General features: G+C 48.4%; 1 protein-coding gene across 3 annotated transcripts in view; it reads left to right on the top strand.

The window, feature by feature from the left end:
- Positions 1–18,438, top strand: part of ELP1 (elongator acetyltransferase complex subunit 1) — a 54,532-nt gene extending 36,094 nt beyond the window's left edge. For 2 of the 3 annotated variants that reach the window (XM_014596190.3, XM_006259250.4), the window contains exons 25-37: positions 318–466; positions 1,442–1,565; positions 2,328–2,425; positions 3,124–3,325; positions 7,172–7,233; positions 8,858–8,920; positions 9,028–9,088; positions 10,138–10,251; positions 13,584–13,695; positions 14,335–14,462; positions 14,934–15,088; positions 15,900–15,978; positions 17,461–18,438. In XM_014596190.3, coding sequence (XP_014451676.1) covers positions 318–466; positions 1,442–1,565; positions 2,328–2,425; positions 3,124–3,325; positions 7,172–7,233; positions 8,858–8,920; positions 9,028–9,088; positions 10,138–10,251; positions 13,584–13,695; positions 14,335–14,462; positions 14,934–15,088; positions 15,900–15,978; positions 17,461–17,528 — 1,415 coding nt within the window. In that variant the 3' untranslated portion in view covers positions 17,529–18,438. Of the gene's footprint in view, positions 1–317; positions 467–1,441; positions 1,566–2,327; positions 2,426–3,123; positions 3,326–7,171; positions 7,234–8,857; positions 8,921–9,027; positions 9,089–10,137; positions 10,252–13,583; positions 13,696–14,334; positions 14,463–14,933; positions 15,089–15,899; positions 15,979–17,460 lie in introns of those variants that run through there. The other variant, XM_019490736.2, reaches the window with a different exon arrangement.
- Positions 18,439–18,651: the final 213 nt, after the last annotated feature.

Here is an 18,651-nt window from a genome sequence, read left to right as displayed (position 1 = left end):
AAGCGGCAGATGCTGCAGCCATTCTGCAGTGACACATGCATATGGTTTGTTGCATTGTTCCGAGAACTGCCACCACCTCCTTTTGGCATGGTTGTGTAGGACAGCCAGGCTACCACATGGGTCTTCAGCAAGTAGCAACCAGCTTCCCTTCTTCCACACCCAGCATGGATGAATGAGCCCATTGAAGCAGTTGGACCATGGGGCATTGCCATTTCTGAGTTTATGGCATCTTCTCTTCCAGCACCCAGATAGCAGGGAAAGGCTTTGATCACTGTAGGGCACTGAGTATGCATGATTTTGATTTTATGTGATTACAGAGACTGCTTCGCTGGACACTGAAACCGTCAGTGCAGAAGCAGCGCTGAAATACCTACTCTTCCTGGTGGATGTCAATGAATTGTATGATCATTCCTTGGGGACCTACGACTTTGATCTGGTCATCATGGTGGCAGAGAAGTCTCAGAAGGTCTTTGCAACACTGTTTGTTTTATTGCATTTTCCTTTTTACCAGTAACCCTTTACAGTCCATGTTTCCTGTTCTGTGGCCTTCCCAGAGAGAACACGTGTGACAGATTTGCAACATTTCAAACATTGGTCAGTCCATGCTATGTTTCCCAATAGAAACTATGTTCCAGCATGCCTTTCCTCGCACCACCATTACCACCAGACAAGCCTCTCCGCTCTTGCACTGTGTCTTTAGCACAGCTCTGTGGAACTTGTCTGGCTTGTGGTGGGGAAGGGGTAATGGAGAACTTGTATCCTTGAAGAGCAGGGCTAAGGTGGGATTGTGGTGAGGTATGTGATCATGAAGGGAATAGAGAATATCCCTGCTGCTAAAACTGCCTTGTGCTCACAGCTCCATGCTTGTGTAATTGGATGGTTAGAGTAGCTGCTTGGACTGTGCCATTTATGTGCATTGTCTGTTAGGTTCTGTTTTGAGGCGCTGTCTGCAGAAGTGGCCAGCCAGATCAGGGCTCAGATCCAGCTGGGCACATGGCAGTGATCCCCAACTCCAACTCATGGGTGTGGGGTAGGTGGAGTGGGAAGGAGGGTAAGAGAACTTTCACTACTGGTAACTCTTCAAACACTCATTCCAAATGAAATCCAAACGTCAAAAAATTAACACAGCCACAGACTTAAAATATTTCCTGTCCTTCAGATGCTGCCAGAGTGTGCACAGGAACAGACATTCAGATCTCAGAACCAGTAGTTAATTGGTGAGGACTGAGAACACAGAATACACAAAAGGGTTGGATTTTTTTAATGACTCAAATGATTTAATGAATTTGCCTGCTAATTCATTCTCCAAACTGCTAATAGCAATCATCAGTTAGACCGTGGGCTGCATACTGGGGGAGATGAAGTTGCTCTGTTGTGCGGGAGATGCACATATTATTTGACTAAGTGTTTTGAAACCGAAGGATTGTGGTTGTGTTTGCAGGACCCTAAAGAGTACTTGCCGTTCTTAAATGCCCTTCGGAAAATGGAAACCAATTATCAGCGATACACAATAGACAAGCACTTGAAAAGGTACAAGAAAGCGCTCTACCACCTCAGCAAATGTGGTAAGTGCCCCACATGTAAGTTGTTTTTGGGGAAGATATCCATTGTATCTGACCTTGATCCATGAAATATCTTAGAAAGCAAACTTGAGTGGCACAAGAAGCCAGTATGGGATTGTTCTTTGCCTTCCCTTGTTCCTGCTGCTGTACAGTGTGGGAAGGCAAGTAATGGAGGGCTTTTTGGCTGAAGCACAAACCCTGACTCAGAATTGTTGGTAAGGAAAATGGCACAGATCTTCTACTGACCATTTGTACTGGGGCATGTAGAAATGGCATTTCACAGCTAGAAATAAAACTGCTGTAGCTGGTCCCTGTGTACTGTGTGGCTGTTTGTTCTAACCATGGCTGAAAATGAAGGTGTGAGATCCTGTCTTACTGAGGTTTATAGTGATCACTGGTTTCAATACATACAGACATACATGGATGAAAAGAACTAAGCAGCTTAATTAAAGAGCAGTAAGAAAGCTGCTGTAGTCCTTTCTCTCTCTAACTAACTTCTACTTAACAGACGGACCATCTCCTCATTACTAACTTCCTCAGTCTCCTTAGCTAGGAAGCACCTATAAATTATAACTTCTGTCACTACGATGTTGATGGTAGAACTGCTGTAGGCCCTAAAGAGTCTGGCTTTCATTCATGGATGAATAGGCCATGCTGTTGTGCTACAGTATACTGACTCGGCCACCACCTTAATACCAGAGCGACCCTAAATGAGATGGGAGTCATTTCCGTGGCCAAGCTATTTAAATCCATTGTTTTCCTCAGGTTCCAAGCATTTTTCTGAATTTCTGAATCTGGTCAAGGATCAGAATTTATATAATGAAGCCCTGCATCTGTACCCCACCAACACCCAGGAGTATAAGGTGTGTGGCATGTGAGTGGCTTTTGTGAGATGGTCCTTTGGGGCGGGGCTGAGAAATGGGAGAGGAGGATGCAGAACCCCCTTGACCACAAAGAGCTAAATCTTCATGAAACTAAGCTCCTGTGTGTTGCTCAGAGGCACAAGCTTCTATGATTTCTTTTGCTTGGAAATGAACTACCACTCTTCTTGCTTCTCTGGAAGCAGGGTTGGAGAGATTGATGATGGCTTCTTTGACATTTTAGACTTTTGCTGTGTGTCAGCAATGCTCCCATACCTATCCCTCACTGTGTGCAGAGCCATAAGCAGCGCTGCTCTGGGTCCAGCCCTGCAAGGTGTGGCTGTGCCTGTCCTGCCCTATTTTCCCTGAGAAATATGCACCCCCCACCACTACCATTGTCCTTCCCAAGGTGCTGGGTACCACAGATCAGTTCCAGGCATATTGAGCAGCATAACTGCTCCTTTGCATCAGTCCTTCACATTTCCCTCTCAGAGCTGCCTTCATATGATAGCTTACCTGATCAGCCTGCCTGGCCTCTGGAGTGATAGAGCCTGTCCCCCAGGCTGTCCCCCAGGCATGCTGTTTCTCATGCCCTGAGACACTGGCCAGGGCCATCTTTGAACCCTGAGCCTGCTGTTAGCCTAATGGGTCCTTGTCTTCAGTCACCTCCATGCAGTCCTCTGCTTGTTTCCCTCCCCCAGGACATCAGCATTGCCTATGGGGAGCACCTGAACCAGAAGCATCTCTACGAGCAGGCTGGGCTCATCTTTGCCCGCTGCGGTGCATGTGAGAGAGCCCTTGATGCTTTCCTTAGCAGTGGCAGCTGGCAGCAGGCTCTCTGCATGGTCTCTCAGCTCGACTATGCACCAAATAAGTTTGCCAGCCTGGTGAAGAGCATGGCAGGTGAGCAAGGGGTTGCCCATTGGGGTTTTTTGGTTCATCAAGGAATGTTCTGCCTTTCTGCTAGGAGCATCAAACTTGTTGAGTGGCAGAAGGGTAGGATTTTCAGAGGGACAAACTCTGAGAAGATCAGGGTTCAGTGCTAAGCCAAATATTCCTGAGATGTTGCACAGAACCCTTTTGGCCCATGGCATCTATAGATGCAGTGCAGCCTAGCCGGGGAATTCTCTGCAGTAACCAGAGTTTGGATTGGGACTCCCTCAGACTCCCCTATGTGATGTCCTCTGCGGCCTGGAGCAGAGTGTTTAGCTTGCTTCTAGCTTACTTCTGTCCCCAAGGCACTGTGTAGCCAGCAGGGTGTCTGGAACATGTTGCCAAGGAAACTGATTTATGGACCTGGCTTAGGTTGAAATTCAGGACATTGCTTCTTTACCTGGTTTTGTCCATAACTGATACATCATACATAGGCCAGTTTAAACCTGTACAGGAAAACCTCATTAGTTCAATATAGGATAGTTCAAAGTATTGAATACTTCAAAGCTATGGACACTTCCTAGCCAAAGGTGTGGGCTTTTGCATGCTTTACAATATGGATAAGTCAAAATACAGCTACTTTGAAATTCAAAGCCATTTTCTGGCCCCAGGCCAGGAAAACCTGGTTAAATACTTTGTTAATCATTAAATCACTGTTAGTAGTAGCACATCCTCAGTCATGGGAACCAACTACAAAGTTGACTGAATGCAGCCTGCATGGGCACAAGGCCCATACTGGGCAAATATGTCAGTGGGAACCTGCCATGAAGGTAAATTAGTACACCTTTTCCAAATAAGACATAGGCTAGGGACAGACTTTCAAAAACCCTGAGCCTGAATTGATTCAATCTTGGCAGGTTAGTCTAACCTGGCTAGACTTAATCAGTTTGCAACTAGACAGACATTCTCTCTTGACTGAGAAAATTCAATCACATGGTTGCAGTGGCTCAGGCTAGAACCCAGGGGGTGCTACAGCAGCCCTCCCTTCCCTTGCACAGGGTGGAGCTAAGGGGGATGTGGCCAGGTCTCAGCCGTATGTTGTGATTATGGAGGGGTCTTCTCTCCTCCTTGATAACAGAGCATTTATCAGCTTTGTTATCAGCATTTAGCACCCCATCAGAAACCAATGCCTCGCTCATTAGTTGGAGCTCTTAAACAGATTTTCCAAAGGAACAAATGCAGGGACATTACCAGCTGAGCTACTGAGTAGCTCCAAACAGCCCTAAGTGGACACTGTCCTATCTGCTTTACACAGCATTAGCTAGCATACCACATGCTGGCTACAGTCCATGCTGTGGAGAGAAAAGAAAGGGATCTCTGCTTCAGCAGCAAGTGGTGAGCAGGGGAGAGAGGGGGGCACAGAGAAGCCAGCAGACCCTGTGGCAGGTTTTGCATTTCTTGTCCTGGCATGGTCTGGATTCATTCGGTGTGGTTTGGGTCATAGGGAGTTTGCTTCTGGTGATTAGGTTAGCGAGCAAGTCTCTGCCAAAGCTGCAGCCAGGGAGCAGAGGGGAGGAGCCAGCTCTGCAGTGGAGCAGAGAGCCCTGCCCTGCCCAGCCCAGAGTGTGTGCTGGGATGCTGGGAGTGTCTAGTTTAGCTTAAACCAGCAATGAGTCTGGGACAGGCATTGCATAAACCAGTTTGACCCAAATCAGTTAAGTCTGATACTCATTCAGCCAGGTTTATCTCAAACCAGTTTCAGCCATTTTCAAACTGGTTTATGTGCACTGAACATCTGTTCTGTTACAGGTTTAAACCAGTTTCTGGTCACTTAAACCAGTTTATGTGTAATGTCTGTCTTTACTATAGTGTCTATTGCGCTCAGTCCTCCTCAGTGCTGAATCTTTTTCAAAGTCATAGTGAATCACTATGTTGAATACATTTTGACTTCCTCTTCACTGCCACAGATGAGCAGTGCCTTTCTTTCCTGTTTCCAACGATACTTATTTCTTCACTAGCCATCTGTATCTAGCAAACATCACTGAATGCCTATGTAGATGAGAGGTTCTGTTGTCCCCTATCTGAGCCCATTGCATGCGCCCAGTGTGGCCCTGCCCTCCACGAGGCACAGCCAGACCAGGCACTCCTGTGTCTTTTCTGCGTAAATTTTTGGAGTCCTAGGAGTCATGAGAAGAACATCTGGTTCCTGTTACAAGTGGGGTTGCTAATTGACAAATGGATCCTTTATGGGAGGTATCTGGAACAGACACAGACAGACAGACCGACAGACACAAACTGACTGACAGACAGACACACCCCCTCAGTGGGCTATGGAGTCACTGTGGCTTGAAATGCTGTCAAGCCTGCCAGGGCCCAGCCCTGTGAACTATATTGTAAATCATGAAGCTTTTGGCTTTAGATTAGTATCTCACATAACTTGCACTTTCCTGGCAGGGGGGAAATATCATGACCACTGAGGTGGCTTTCCTAGTTGCAGGGGAGAGTCGCTTTCTTGGCAGGGGGTAACACCTCGACCTAGGTAAGGTATAGTTTCCCACTTTCACTTCCAGTGGGAAGATCTTGGCTATATGCCAACTTAATGGAAATGGGAGACTCCTCCCTAGTGTGCTCCTGCGGCCATATGGCTGAGGGAAAGTTAAAAAAGGGCATCCGAACCCCAAGCCTCCAGGCTTGGGCCTGCACGTAGGATGCCCGCCAAAGGATTTGGAAGCATTTGAAACCCCAGGCAGTGGTGGAGCATGCTTGCTGGTGGTAGGGCCACATATGGTTCTTGAATGACACGGATTTGGAGTTGATTTGGCTGATTTGACTTGAGACAGGAAAATTTTTCCTTAAAAAAAAAAAATTAAAAAAAAAAAAGCTTGCAGTTCTCACTTTGTTCTTACACGTTTGTAAGATCTGTATGCCAGTAAACTAAGACTGCTTATACCTACATGCAAATACTATGGGTACATTTATTTTGAACCTGTTTATTTTGAAGTCAGTATTTTTTGTTCTCCTGTGTTTCAAATTAATGAGGTTTTCCTTTAATATAAAATGGGATGGTTTTTATAAATGTGTGTTCCTTGATTCTGGTTTCAAGGTTTGTTACTTACTGCAGTTTCAACCCAGTTCTGTCCCCACTGTGCACTTCAAATGGAAGTCTTTTACTTGATCCAGTGAATTCACTCCGACTACAAGAGTCCTTATACTGGTGTTTTCCCAAGTGGGAGGCAGTGGCAGCAGAGGTGCGGGCAGTTGCTTCTGAGCAGGTTGTTCTGCATTGTCTATTCTGCATTTGAGCTTCTCTGAATTCCTGGTTGGCATAGCGCTAGAGTTCCTTGCATCGCATTGTTCCTCCTGCTGCTCCCAACCACACTAGGAATGTATGGGCCCAAACACCAGGCCTAGCACAAATTTTGCTGCCTGTCCTGCAGGGCAGGAGGTCTGCATCACAGAAGTAAGGCCAATGTGTGCAGATATTGATTGCCAGTGCTTCAGGGAGTGGTTGTTTCCAGCCCATAGAGGCATGGGGATAACTCAGCCTCCAGGCAGCTGGAATGTCTCATCCCTTCCTAGCTTTTATTGGAGATGTTCATGTGACATTCCTGCACTCTGAGCTTGCGAAAGGTGGATGCAAACTGGGTTCCTTCAGCCAGCCCCAAAGGGGTTCCGGTTGGTGGTATTACAGGTATTTGGCTGACACTGGGCTATATAGACCCTGGGTGGGGGTCCTTTGCCTTAAACACAGGCCTGATTAGATAAAGTTGCCAGGTAGAGTAAGTGTATGAGCTTGCAGAACAGGGTTTTCCTGCACCTTGCTCTTGTTCTGGCCTAGACTCTCCTGAATCAGTCATTTTTTTCCCTTTCTTATAGGCAAACTCATTGAGCAGAGGAGACATGCTGAAGCAGCAGTTCTTCTTGAGCAGTACACACAGGTAATGCCCCTAGAGCTGGTCCTTTCACCCAGGACTCCTGTCACTACTGGGCTAACTCGAGGGTCATGAGAGAAGAGCCAAGGTTAAGCAGCCCTCTGGCAATACTAGACACAGTGTATGTTGGGCTGGACATATACACCATAACATACCCTATGCCCCCTTACACAGCCACACCCTTTCACAACCCTACCACACCCCACCATACATACAGAGACACGGACACAATATAAAAGAGTGACCCTTTACTTTTTAGTTATTATGCAATCCCTTCTATATACAGTACACAATCACAAGTCATGACAAATAGTTTTTGTAATAAAATTTAAATATATTATAGTAGGTGTTTGATTTCTGGTGTATGATTTGGGTTTTTTTCTGGTTCTAAGGTGGCAACCCCCCTCCCAAAAGGAATATTTGGAGGGAGGGGAGGGACTTCTGGTGGCAAAGGTCAGGGGTTAGGGGGACAGGACTTCCAGCCCCAATGTGACAACTAGGGTGCGGGGCAGCTATCAAGGGACGGGGCTACCTATGTGGCCCCTGACAGCTTTCCAAAACTTGTTAAGTGGCCCTCCACCCAAAATAATTGCCCACCCCCAAATACTATGGAACAATTGCTGTGCCCGCCCCCCCTCCAGGAATAGAATGAATTGTATCCTCTTACAGACTGGATCTCACCCAGAAGTGTGGTTCTTTTCTGTTTAATTCAACATAGAAAATCCAGTACAAATAGGTGAAGTCATAGGTAAAGCTTCAGTCAATGAAAAAATTCCCCCTTTTCCAAACCCTTCACATAAGGTTCTTATATACCTTCAGGGTGACTTGGACAGCAGTGCCTTAAATTCTGCTTCTGCTTGAATGCTAAATGCTGGACAGGAGGGTTCTTCACTCAGAGAAAACTGAGCAGAAGCAAGAGGGCAGAGCAAGGCACAACAGGTTCTTTACTGGTCTGAACATCCCTGCAGGGGACTTGCCAGTAACAGGGCTGGATTTTACAGTACTGACTTCATCGTGGAATTAATTCACTTGTGAAATTAATTGCTATAGGAGGTGGTAGAAGCAGAAAGCATAGCCAGGTTCAAAAAGGGACTAGACAGATTCATGGATGCTAGATCTGTTAATAGCTGTTGAACAGAATGGTTGGAGAAGTTTCCTCTGGCATCTCTAAACCAACAATGGTGGATGCCAAGGAGGTAATGAATTAGGGGATAGATTGCTTTAGATCTGTCAGATTCAGTGCTCTCCATCTAAAGCACCATCTCCTGCCACTGTCAGTGGCAGGATACTGTGTTAAATGGACCATTTGTCTGACCCAGTATGGTATTGCTTATGCTCTTAATGCTGGATTGCATTTGTGCAAGCCCCTCAGAAGATTCTGTTTATGCTCTCTGCTAGTAAGGAACCAGTCTTACCTCTCTTGGGGTCTGTGTGACAGTGCAGCCTCTGGTGGTGCTGTTATGGGGCACACAGGAGGCAATGGGGAAAGGGAAATGCAGCTTTGGGTTCAATGCTATGGTGCTTTAAATGTGCCTGGTAGGAAGGGGGTGGGGTGTTCTGACAAGTCAGGCCAGGAGCTTGCATGCCTGACACAGAGCAACAGAAAGTGCTTCCTTGCTGTCTCCCTCAGGACTATGAAGAGGCAGTTCTCCAGCTCCTGGATGGCGCTCTCTGGGAAGAAGCCTTGAGACTGGTAAGGCCGTTCCAGAGCAGGGACTTTGAGAGCTTTGTTGTTTGAGGTTTCATGTTTTCATGTCAAGAGTAATGCTTGACTTCCTGCCCCTCAACCTTTCCCCACAGATTCACAAGTACAGCAGGCAAGATATTCTGGAGACCAACTTCAGACCTGCTATCCTAGAAGGTATGTACCCGGTTTGTGCAGGTGAGAGAGTCTGTGCTTTGCATGTAGGGAGTTCTTCACTTGGTTTTAACGGGGTCCCTGGGGCATGGGGAACCCTCGTGTTCAAAGCAGTGTGGAGGAAGTTCATGTGCTGTGCTTGGCTACTGGAAGATGCCGATTCACACAGGACTTGGCTCAGCACACCCAAGCTTGTGGGGGTGCAGTGGGCTTCTTTGGCTAGTGCTGCTCCTATTAAGCTTGGCAACAGAACTCCCATGGCCTTCAGTAGTAGCTGGGGTTGTGGGTATGTGGAAGAGACTCAGGCTGGGAAAGTGGGACTCTTGTAAGTAAAGAGCAGATGTGCCATGACAGAGCTGTGTGCAGAGAGGAGGTTCAGTGTTGATGGCTTTCTGGGTGAAGGGTCTTCAAGGAGATAGGCTTGATATTGCTGGAGAAATGTGCTTTCTTCTGGTGCTGGGAGCTCAGTGTTTGCTTATTACTTAGAACTGTGTTTAAGTCCTTCTGCTAATCTATTTAAGAGTGTTAGCAGAAGGGGGAACCTTGTCTCTGGGGAAATGCTGGGGTGGCTTTCATTCTCAGGGTCTGGCTTCAGACTCTTGGGTTTGTTTTTTTGTTTAAAGCTCTGTGTTTTCTCCCTATGTGGCAACTCTTAACAGTGCCTTTGTCTCAGCTTTCTAGATCACGGGTTGGCAACCTACCAGAGTTTGCTGAGTCACTGGATCCAGTTGAGATGGGGGGGGGAGGGAGGCGGGGCAGGGCTTTGGCAGAATTCAGCAGCAGGGGCCATCTCCCATGCCATGACTGGGTGATGGGGAGAAATGGTGACAGCATTCAAATTCTAGAGCCAGCCTGCCATGGACTTGAGCTGGGTCATTCTGGCCCACCACTAAAAAAAAGGTTGCAACCCCTGGTCTAGACAAATGACCTGTTTAACAGTGCCAACCTACTGGTCTTTGAGGGTACAACTAACAGTTTTGAACATTTTTGGAAGCACACGTCTGCCTACTTCTGACATTTGATCTCTGTGCCTCATCTTTTCTATCATGCAGCCCAGAAAAATCACTTGGTGTTCCTAAATTCCCAGCAAACTACTTTTGCTTGCTACAAAAAGCGCCTCTTGGTGGTTCGAGAGCTTAAGGAGCAGGCTCACCAGGGGCTGCTAGGTATGTACCTGAACAGAGACTGGGAGCTGATGGATTTTTTTTTCCCTGGTGGATTCCTGGAAGCATCAGGAAAAATGGGTTTCCTCCTGACCACAGTGTGCCTCTCTCACCCCTAACATAGCTGGGTCCTTTGGAGCCTCCTAGTTACTGAGAGATGGGCATTTGGGGTTTATAGTTAAGAAAGTACTGAAGGGTCTATGATTGGGCGGTAATATTTGGACTTTCATATTTGTGAGCAAACAGCTTCTTTCTCTTTGCAAAATCTTGGCCTTTCTTGATTGCGAAGGAGACATTGCTCTTCCCCTTAGTTGTCCACAAGGCAAACTCTCATGGTTTGCAAACTTCAAATGCATTAAAAGCTCCATGTGGAGAGGCCCTTACATCTCTTTCTGCTGCCATTAGCAGGGAACATGCTAGCATGCCAGCCACTGTTGTCCCCAGTCCTTCCCTCCTTGCCAGCCTATGGGGGTTAGTTTCAAAGGCTGGAGGACTCTTTTCTTCTGCTAAATGTCAATGATGGCATCTTCAACAACATGTATCGGAGAAGTAGGATTGGAAGAGACCACTGGAGGTCGTCTCTAGTCAAACATTCTGCCTGAGGCAGGATTATCCCTGTCCAAACCATCCCATACAAATTCTTGTCTAACCTGTTACTAAACTACACAGTCAATTCTGGGACAACCACAAGGCATAGCCCCCTAACCCACCACAGGTAAAGCAGGGGGCAACATAGGCGTGGACTTCATGGGTGCTCTGGGGCTCAAGCACCAGCCAAAAAAAAATTAACGGGTGCTCAGCACCCACAAGCCATAGCCATTTCCTTGCCACTGTTGCAAAAAACCCACCAAAAACCCACTTTACCGGAAAAAGCAGTACATTACTTGAACCTGGGTCTGCAGCATCTGTGAAGATTGGGCACTTCATCAGGGCTCTTTGGTGCTTTTTAGGGATACACTAATAGAGATTTTTGGGCCAATACCAATAGCCAATTTTAAAGAAGCCATATTGGCTGATACTGATCCAATTGCCGACATGTGGCCAGAAACACAGCCTGGCTATGTCTGGCTGGTAAATCTGTTGTGGGGGAAGGAGCATTGGGGCCAGAGGGGCTGCAGATTGAGACATGTGCAGTGAGGGAGGCAGTGGAGCTGGCATTGCCCGGGCGGCGCATAGGACGGAGCTGCGAGCCACTTATCCACAGAGGGAAGGGGGAGGGAGTGGCCTCTGCTGCTGCATGCACCCCAGGAGAGCATGGGAAGCACATGCCCCTGGATCTGTGTGCAGGGCAAGGGCGGGCTGCTACTGCTGTGAGCTGGGGCCATGGCAGTGCTGGGCTCTTCCTGGCAAGGAGGTTGAGCTGGGCTGGGCTGGGTTGTGCTATGCTGGGGGCAGGTGACAACACTGGGAGAAGGGCTGCTGGGGGTGGGGCAGGGTTGCAGCCACCCCAAAATTCGTCATACCCCCCCCAACTCCACTCCCAGTGCCGCTGCTGCCTGCCCTGAGCACAGCCTGGTCCAGCCCCAGAAAGAGCCTGGTGCCAGCAGCAGCCCACCCTTGCCCTGCGAGCAGATCCAGGGCCACACACCCCCAATGCCCTCCAGCGGTGTGCATAGCAGCAGGAGCCACCCTCCCCTCCCACCCCATCCCCTAGATGAGACACTTGCGGCTGTCCCATGTTCCTTCCCAGCTGTGCGCAGCACCTGCCCCAGCCCCACTCCCTCCCTCACCGTGGGGGCCTCGATCTGCACCCCCACACATACCTCCCCTCCCCCTACCACTTCCTTCACAAAACACCAGCTCAATGCTTCCGGGCTGTGCTTCTGGCCACCTACATGCTGCGCTACAGCTGCATGCATACATGGGGGCATTTATTGGTGACGTTGTCAGCCACATCAGCCAAAGAAAAGCTGATTGCTCATACAGTCAATTTTCGTTATATCGGTGCCAATCCGATATGGGACTGATGTTTTGGTGCTCCTCTAGCACTAATAGCTAAAACTGATTCAATCAGCTACTAGATAAAAGCCCCCAAAAAGCCACGCCAAAGCACTCGATATTTACAGATGCTGTAGAGCCAGGTTGAAATAACGTGCTGCTTCCTCTGGACATGCATAGGGCTTGGTGCGGGAACGCATTCAGTTTAAAGTAAAGTGCCAATTATTTTTTTGTTCGTTTTTGTTTGTTTGTTTGTTTTTTATGTCTGCAAGCACCCACAGGCAAAAACCAGAGTTGGTGCCTATGTGGAGATCAATGGCCAGTGTCCTGTTGCTGCAAGGGTTGTTAAATGTAGCATGGCTCTTCCCTCTGGCTTTGCATGCTCAAAGCCATGATTCTTGCCTAGGCTGAGAGAGGCAAAAGGGTCTGCCTTCCCACCAACAGGCATTGTTTCTTGCCCCTGCAGTGTCCTGATGAACGCTGGGTCTCTTCCAGCAATATCAGGACAGCAGATGTTCTGTAAAAGCCTGCTCATCTCTCCCCTGACATCTAGCCTGTTCAGGGGACGTAGATGGTAAATGGGCTCCTTGCTTCAGCAGTGCTTGGACTCCTCCACGCAGGACATGAGCTGAATGGCTATACTTACATTTCTTCCCTGGGCTGGGCCCTAGCTCTGACCACCCATAACATAGCGCCCCTGTGTTGTCACAAGTGGCTGGACCCGCTGATGTTGCTGCTGCAAAGGTCCAGAGAGCAGTGGCTGCTGTTGCCCCAGGATTCCTTTTACCAAAGACCCCGTAGGATTGACACAGCCCCTTGTCCGATTTGGTATCAAGTCAACTTTATTAGTAACCCCTAGGCTTATTACAAGATAATTATCCTTGCAATATGACCTGGCAGGTGGATCCTGCAGGCATTACAACAGCGACCTTCAGTGGTACCAGCCTCAGATCCTCTGCTGGGTGTGTGGGATGTTAGTTTCTGGATTCCTTGTTACTCAAAGCAAGAATTCTAAGGCCGATCCTGTCTCCCCAGGGTGGCAACACAAACACACACTGTCTCTTTGTTTGTCCACTACTTCTGTAACTTTCTTATCTCAGACTGTCCAATCCTCAAGTTTCTTAACTCATCTTTTTAGGTAAAGTACTGTAATCCTATTTTGTTTTTGGTTTCCTTTTCTTTTAGGGAAACTACTGTACCGGGTTAGTCCACTATACCAATCTCAGCACTCATTCTTCCCAGTGCCTTATAAGGCACTCTGTACAATTTAATTACTTAGTTCTAAAGTTATAGGCCTAAAGTTATGCTAAGAGCCTGGGCATAACTCAGTTTGCCCACTACAGCTGCCATTGTCTCATCTGGGGAAAGTTCTGACTCGTAGCTACTCTGTCTTGCAGATGATGAGGTGGCACGTTGCCCCGAGTCAGACCTCCTCTCTGAAACTGGCAGCGTCATGATGGCCAGTGATGCGAGCAGCAAATACTCTCACAGTAACTCGAGGATCTCTGTGTACGTGTTGCCTTCCAGACTTGCCATGGGCCTCCCAACCTTCCATATGATGGTGGCAAAAATTGCTGCTCAGGGGGGTGCTCTGCCCCTGCCCATGTCAGTGCCCTTCACTCCCAACCCACAGCCCCCTGGCCCTGCCAGTGCCCCTTACTCCTGGCCTACTGTCACTAGGCCCCAGCCCCCTAGTGTGTGAGGAGTGGGGTGGGTGTGTGGGGAAAGGGGGAGGGGTTGGGCACAGGCGATGCACTGGAGGGGCCCCAGGTGGTAGGGTGGAGTGGTATGTGCCCCCACAGGGGGCTGGGCTGGAGCCATATCCATGGCCCAGCAGGCAGGATCCAGTATTGGAGTTGTGCTCCTGCTGCGTTTTTCTCCTTTAAAAAAGAAAATCTGTGGCTTTCCATGGTGAATAGAAAGCCCAGATCTCTTGATCAGCATAAAAGGGTGGAATTGTGCAGTTAAAGTCCCCTGGTTATGAGATGAAGATGAAGGGAGCTCTGTAGCATGAAGGGCACCTGGCAATCCCACACCTCAGAGCAAAGTGGTGATTTGGGGGATTCCTGGGTAAATAGATGCCTGCAAATGTAGGGAGTAGATGTGATGACCTAGGAGCCCTTTCCAAGCCTGCCTCTTCTCTTCTAGCTGCTCCTCAAAGAACCGGCGGAAGGCTGAACGCAAGAGGCACAGCTTGAAGGAGGGGAGCCCTCTGGAAGACATTGCACTACTGGAGGCCTTAGGGGACATTGTCCGAGCCACAGATGCCCTGAAGGGTGAGGCTGTCTCCGTGGCCTGAGCCAGCATCCAATTTGTGTGGGGGTGGGGGAGTGGAGCCTAAGGCCAGACCCCTCCTCTCTCCAGCCTACTCACCCAAAGCAGGAGTCTCTGGACATGGCCCCTGCCAATTTCCAAGGAGGCCTGCCCCCTTCCTGAGCCATCTGGTAGACCAGGGCTTCCTGGCCAGGAGCAGGACATGCTGGTTGGCTCCTGCACTGAGGAACAGGATATGAGGCTTGGCCATAGGGTCAGAGGAGCAGGAGGAATTGAGTGTATAAAGGTAATCATGACTCCTGGCATGTGGCCCTCCTGTTTGCCCAGGATGCCTGGGCTTGGGACCAGGAAGCAGAGGATGCCAGGGTGGTTGCAGCAGTCTTCTGGTCCACCTCCCTCAGCCCCAGAGCCACAGCAGCTTGTTTGCAAACCTGGCTTATATCTAATGGAACAACTTCTGCTTCTTCCCCCAGGTGAGGTCCACAGCCTTCTCAAGGAACTTGTGCTGTTTGGCTATGATGCACAGGCCAGAGAATTGCAGCAGGCCCTGGAGGAGGCTTTGCAGCTGATGGAGAGATCACTTCCTGAGATCTGGAGTCTGGACCTGAAGCTTACTTCTGTCAATCCTGTGAGTGTCTTCCCCAGCTACCAACAGCCTGCTATTATTGTTTGTGGTCTAAATAATTGTGGTGCTACATTGGGAGTGGCAGGGGGATAGTGATAATCAGACTACAGTTACCCAAATTTGGACCCCCTGCTGCAGCAGCTCCCTGACATGGGGCCCTGGTCTCAAAGGAGGCTGAGGCTGTTACAAGGGCAGTTATAAGTTGGCAGCCAGTTGTGGGGGGAGATTTTACCTTCTGTCCTCAAGTCCAGCTGCTTCAGAGATGTCATTCCCACATTTTCCTTTGTGGAGGTGCTCTGGGGGTGTTTTCCATCTAAAACTGCCCCCTTGCCTTGAGCTCCTGCCCAGGCAGTGACCTCTGAATGCACAGGGCTCCCTGTCATACCTGAGTTGTCTCTGTAGGAGTCCTGCTCAGCTTTACTTCCTGCTACAATTTACAGGGTGGAAAGATTTGTGGGGTGGAGGTTCAGCTGCAAAACTCTCAACCCAGTTCCAAATCTTGCAACAGCAGCACCTTTTGCTGTCCATCCCTGCCCTGTGAGCAGCCTTGACTTCATCTGTAGATGAATAGATATAGATACAGGCTAATGGTGTCACTGCCTAGAAGGAAATTGTAATAGAGGAAAAGAGTAGGAGCTCAGCCAGTTCCTATTACATGGGAGAGCACTTGCATCTTGCTGCCAATAGGCAGGTGTGCCAGGCAGGTGGCAGAATAATACGCTAGCATCTTGGGTCTGAGGAGACTTTGGTTTTGGACTCTCATGTTGCACTGGTACATAGCCTGAGATGTCATTCACGTTGTCCGTTCCTACAGATCCTGGGTCCCCATTCAACTGCCAATAGCATCATGGCTGCATATCAACAGCAAAGGATGACTGTCCCTGTTGTACAAGGTTGGTTAAAAAAGCTGTATGGTATAGCAGGTGTGGGATGGGAGGTAAGGTTTGAAACAACAGTGTGTTGCCTTCCCAACTGGGTTCTGGAGCCCTCCTAGTAGCACTGTCTGGGGTGGGTAACCCAGCTTGTTCTCTTTGCTTCTGGAAGTCCCTGCTGGTTTGTGCTGGCTTTTTGTTGTCCTAAATATCTATGGCACTTCCTAAGTGACTAGAAAGGCCAAATCGCTGCTCAGGGGACTGCAAGTATATGGATCCAAGGTGGTATTTTCCTTGGGAGGGTTTAGATACCATATACATATTCTTCTACTTATGACTGGTCTGCCTGTGAAAACATCTCCCTTTTAAAATCTGTTGTGAAAACCATATTTGAACTTCCTCATAATGGAAACCAAGACTAGCTGGTGAAATGGTGGAACAGGAAGAGATTCCTCAGCCATTTGAAACCTTGTCACAGGGTGTGTCTCTGACACTGTATTGGCAATTTCAAGCTAGGTTCCCAGCTAGTTGAGCTCTGGGGCCTGCCAGGATCCTGCCATTATTGGAGGCCTTATTGCTGTATCAGGCACTGGGCCAAAAGCACAAGTCCAGTCCATACCCTTTGTTCTGCTCCTGCAATCTACTGTGGAGTGATCGTCTAACCAGGCATTAGCCAGGATCCTATCCACTGTCGCTTTAGGCTAAGGAAACACTGCAGTTCATCCCAGCCCCCTGAGTTGGTGGTTAGGTATTGTGCGGTAGCATTGCAGAGCCAACTGCATGACACCAGTGTGGGGGAAGTATTTTCCCCGTCAGCAGTTGTCTACTAGGCTGTTAGGGGTCACATCTTTGTGAGCCCACTGACTGCTGGGGTGAGTGTTGGACTTCTTCCCAGGAATGCTGTCAGATCTGTAAAACATCTTGTAGATCTGAGAATTCAGCTTGGTTAGGCCTCAGGTGAAGTTTGCAGGTTTTGCAGACAATGCAAACACTTCCCTTACGTGAATGTGTCTAAGGTGCAGTAATGGAGATAGTGAGTATGGATCCCTGCAGGATCACTTTTGGGATCCTTCTTAAGAGCACCACCTTGCTCTGAAGGGGAGAACAAATCTAAACCAGAGTGCTGGGTGGATATGTATCTTACTGGCGCGTTGGCCTGTCAGAGACTGTTTCCTTGCCGTGCTGCAAAGTGGAAGCCAAGTAGTGGTGATAGAACCTGAAGAAAGGCTTGTATGTGGGACGAATCCTGATGAACCTGTGGCAGCCCCAGAGGAGTGAGAATGGTTCAGTTGTGAACATAACAGTATGTCAGACAGTTGCCTCCTACACACTACTCTGCTGCATCCTTCAGGCCAGTCTCCCAGAAGAGAAATTCTTTGTTTGGCACTTCTCAGCCTGGGAGGGAAGGAAGCACTGTATAGATTTTTCCATTATCCTGGAAACTTTATATAGCACCATCCTACTTTCCTCTTGTTCTCATCCTTGTCGCTTTTGTTTTTTCAGATCCAGAACTACTTACACCTCCAAAACTGAATAAAAGTCTCCAGTGGAAACTGAGCCTTCTGCAGTAACTCAGAAGCTATGAGCTCCTGATGGACTCTGGACTGTAATTTTATTTTAAGCTCATTACTTCCTCTTTATTTTGAAAACACTGTTTCTAGCATGATTGCCACTCCTCCCCCCCCCATCCTAGAGGTCACAAACCCTCCTATGGCAAATAGGCAGGGATGCGTATAGCCTTGTGTAAAGCGGCCCCCAGCACTGCTGTGTGCTTTCAGCATCCACCATCCCTGTTCCTCTGGCTTCATTGAGTAGTTCCACTGCATTGCCAAGGCAACCCCAGCATCAGTTGTCCTTCCACCAGGAGTAGAATTGCTATCAAGACAGTCTGAATTTTTTTAGTGTCTTAGAGAATCAGGGGAGCAGAACCCACAAAGCGACATTTTGCTAAGCCAGAATAGTGCAGCATTTACATATTAAAATGGACATGACCAGCATGTCCACAACATCAAGCTTGCCTTTCAGTGTTCAGTGGTTAGTGTTTTGTAATGGGGAAGTTGGCCAGGATCTGTTTTATCCTGAACCAGAGTTCATCCAGAATCAATTCACTGGCTGTGGCAGTTACTGTGCACTGGGAAGTTAAAGTCCTCAGCTGGCTGTGCCAGTACACATCATCACAACCCTGGCGCTGTGGACTTGGAAGTAGAATGTGGGCATCTCTGCAGAAAGCCTGAGCCTGGATGTGGAGCATGAGCTCAGTACCCCTTGTTTTGCCTTGCTCATGCACCTCTGTTGCTGTGGCCAGTATCTAAGTTGGGCAGTTTAATGCTAGCTTGAGTTGCTTCTGCACTCCTTTGCAGTCACTTCAGCAACAGCTAGGTAAACATACTTGTGGCACATTGTGTGGCATCAGAATAATGATTGATGGAGAAACATCTTCTAAACAGTGAAGGTAATAAAGGCTGCAGTATGTAAACTGAATCTCTGAACGGACACAAGTCTGCTTGTTGCAGGGAAGACTGGTATTTTACATGAAGGCTTCAGCAGCGACTTTATCTGCAGACGGAGGGGCGGGCTTTGTAGTGGGGAATTCTTGCAGGATTTCACTCATCATCTTTGTGTGGCACTTTCATAGCTACATTGGGGAAAAAAAATCTGCATCCAGCAATTCCACTTTTACTCAGTTGAAAAACA

The sequence above is a fragment of the Alligator mississippiensis genome, chromosome 3 (assembly GCF_030867095.1).
Source record: "Alligator mississippiensis isolate rAllMis1 chromosome 3, rAllMis1, whole genome shotgun sequence".
NCBI classification, from domain to species: Eukaryota; Metazoa; Chordata; order Crocodylia; family Alligatoridae; genus Alligator; species Alligator mississippiensis.
The sequence above is the reverse complement of the archived record's forward strand: the minus strand, read 5'-3'. Positions and strand labels throughout refer to the sequence as shown.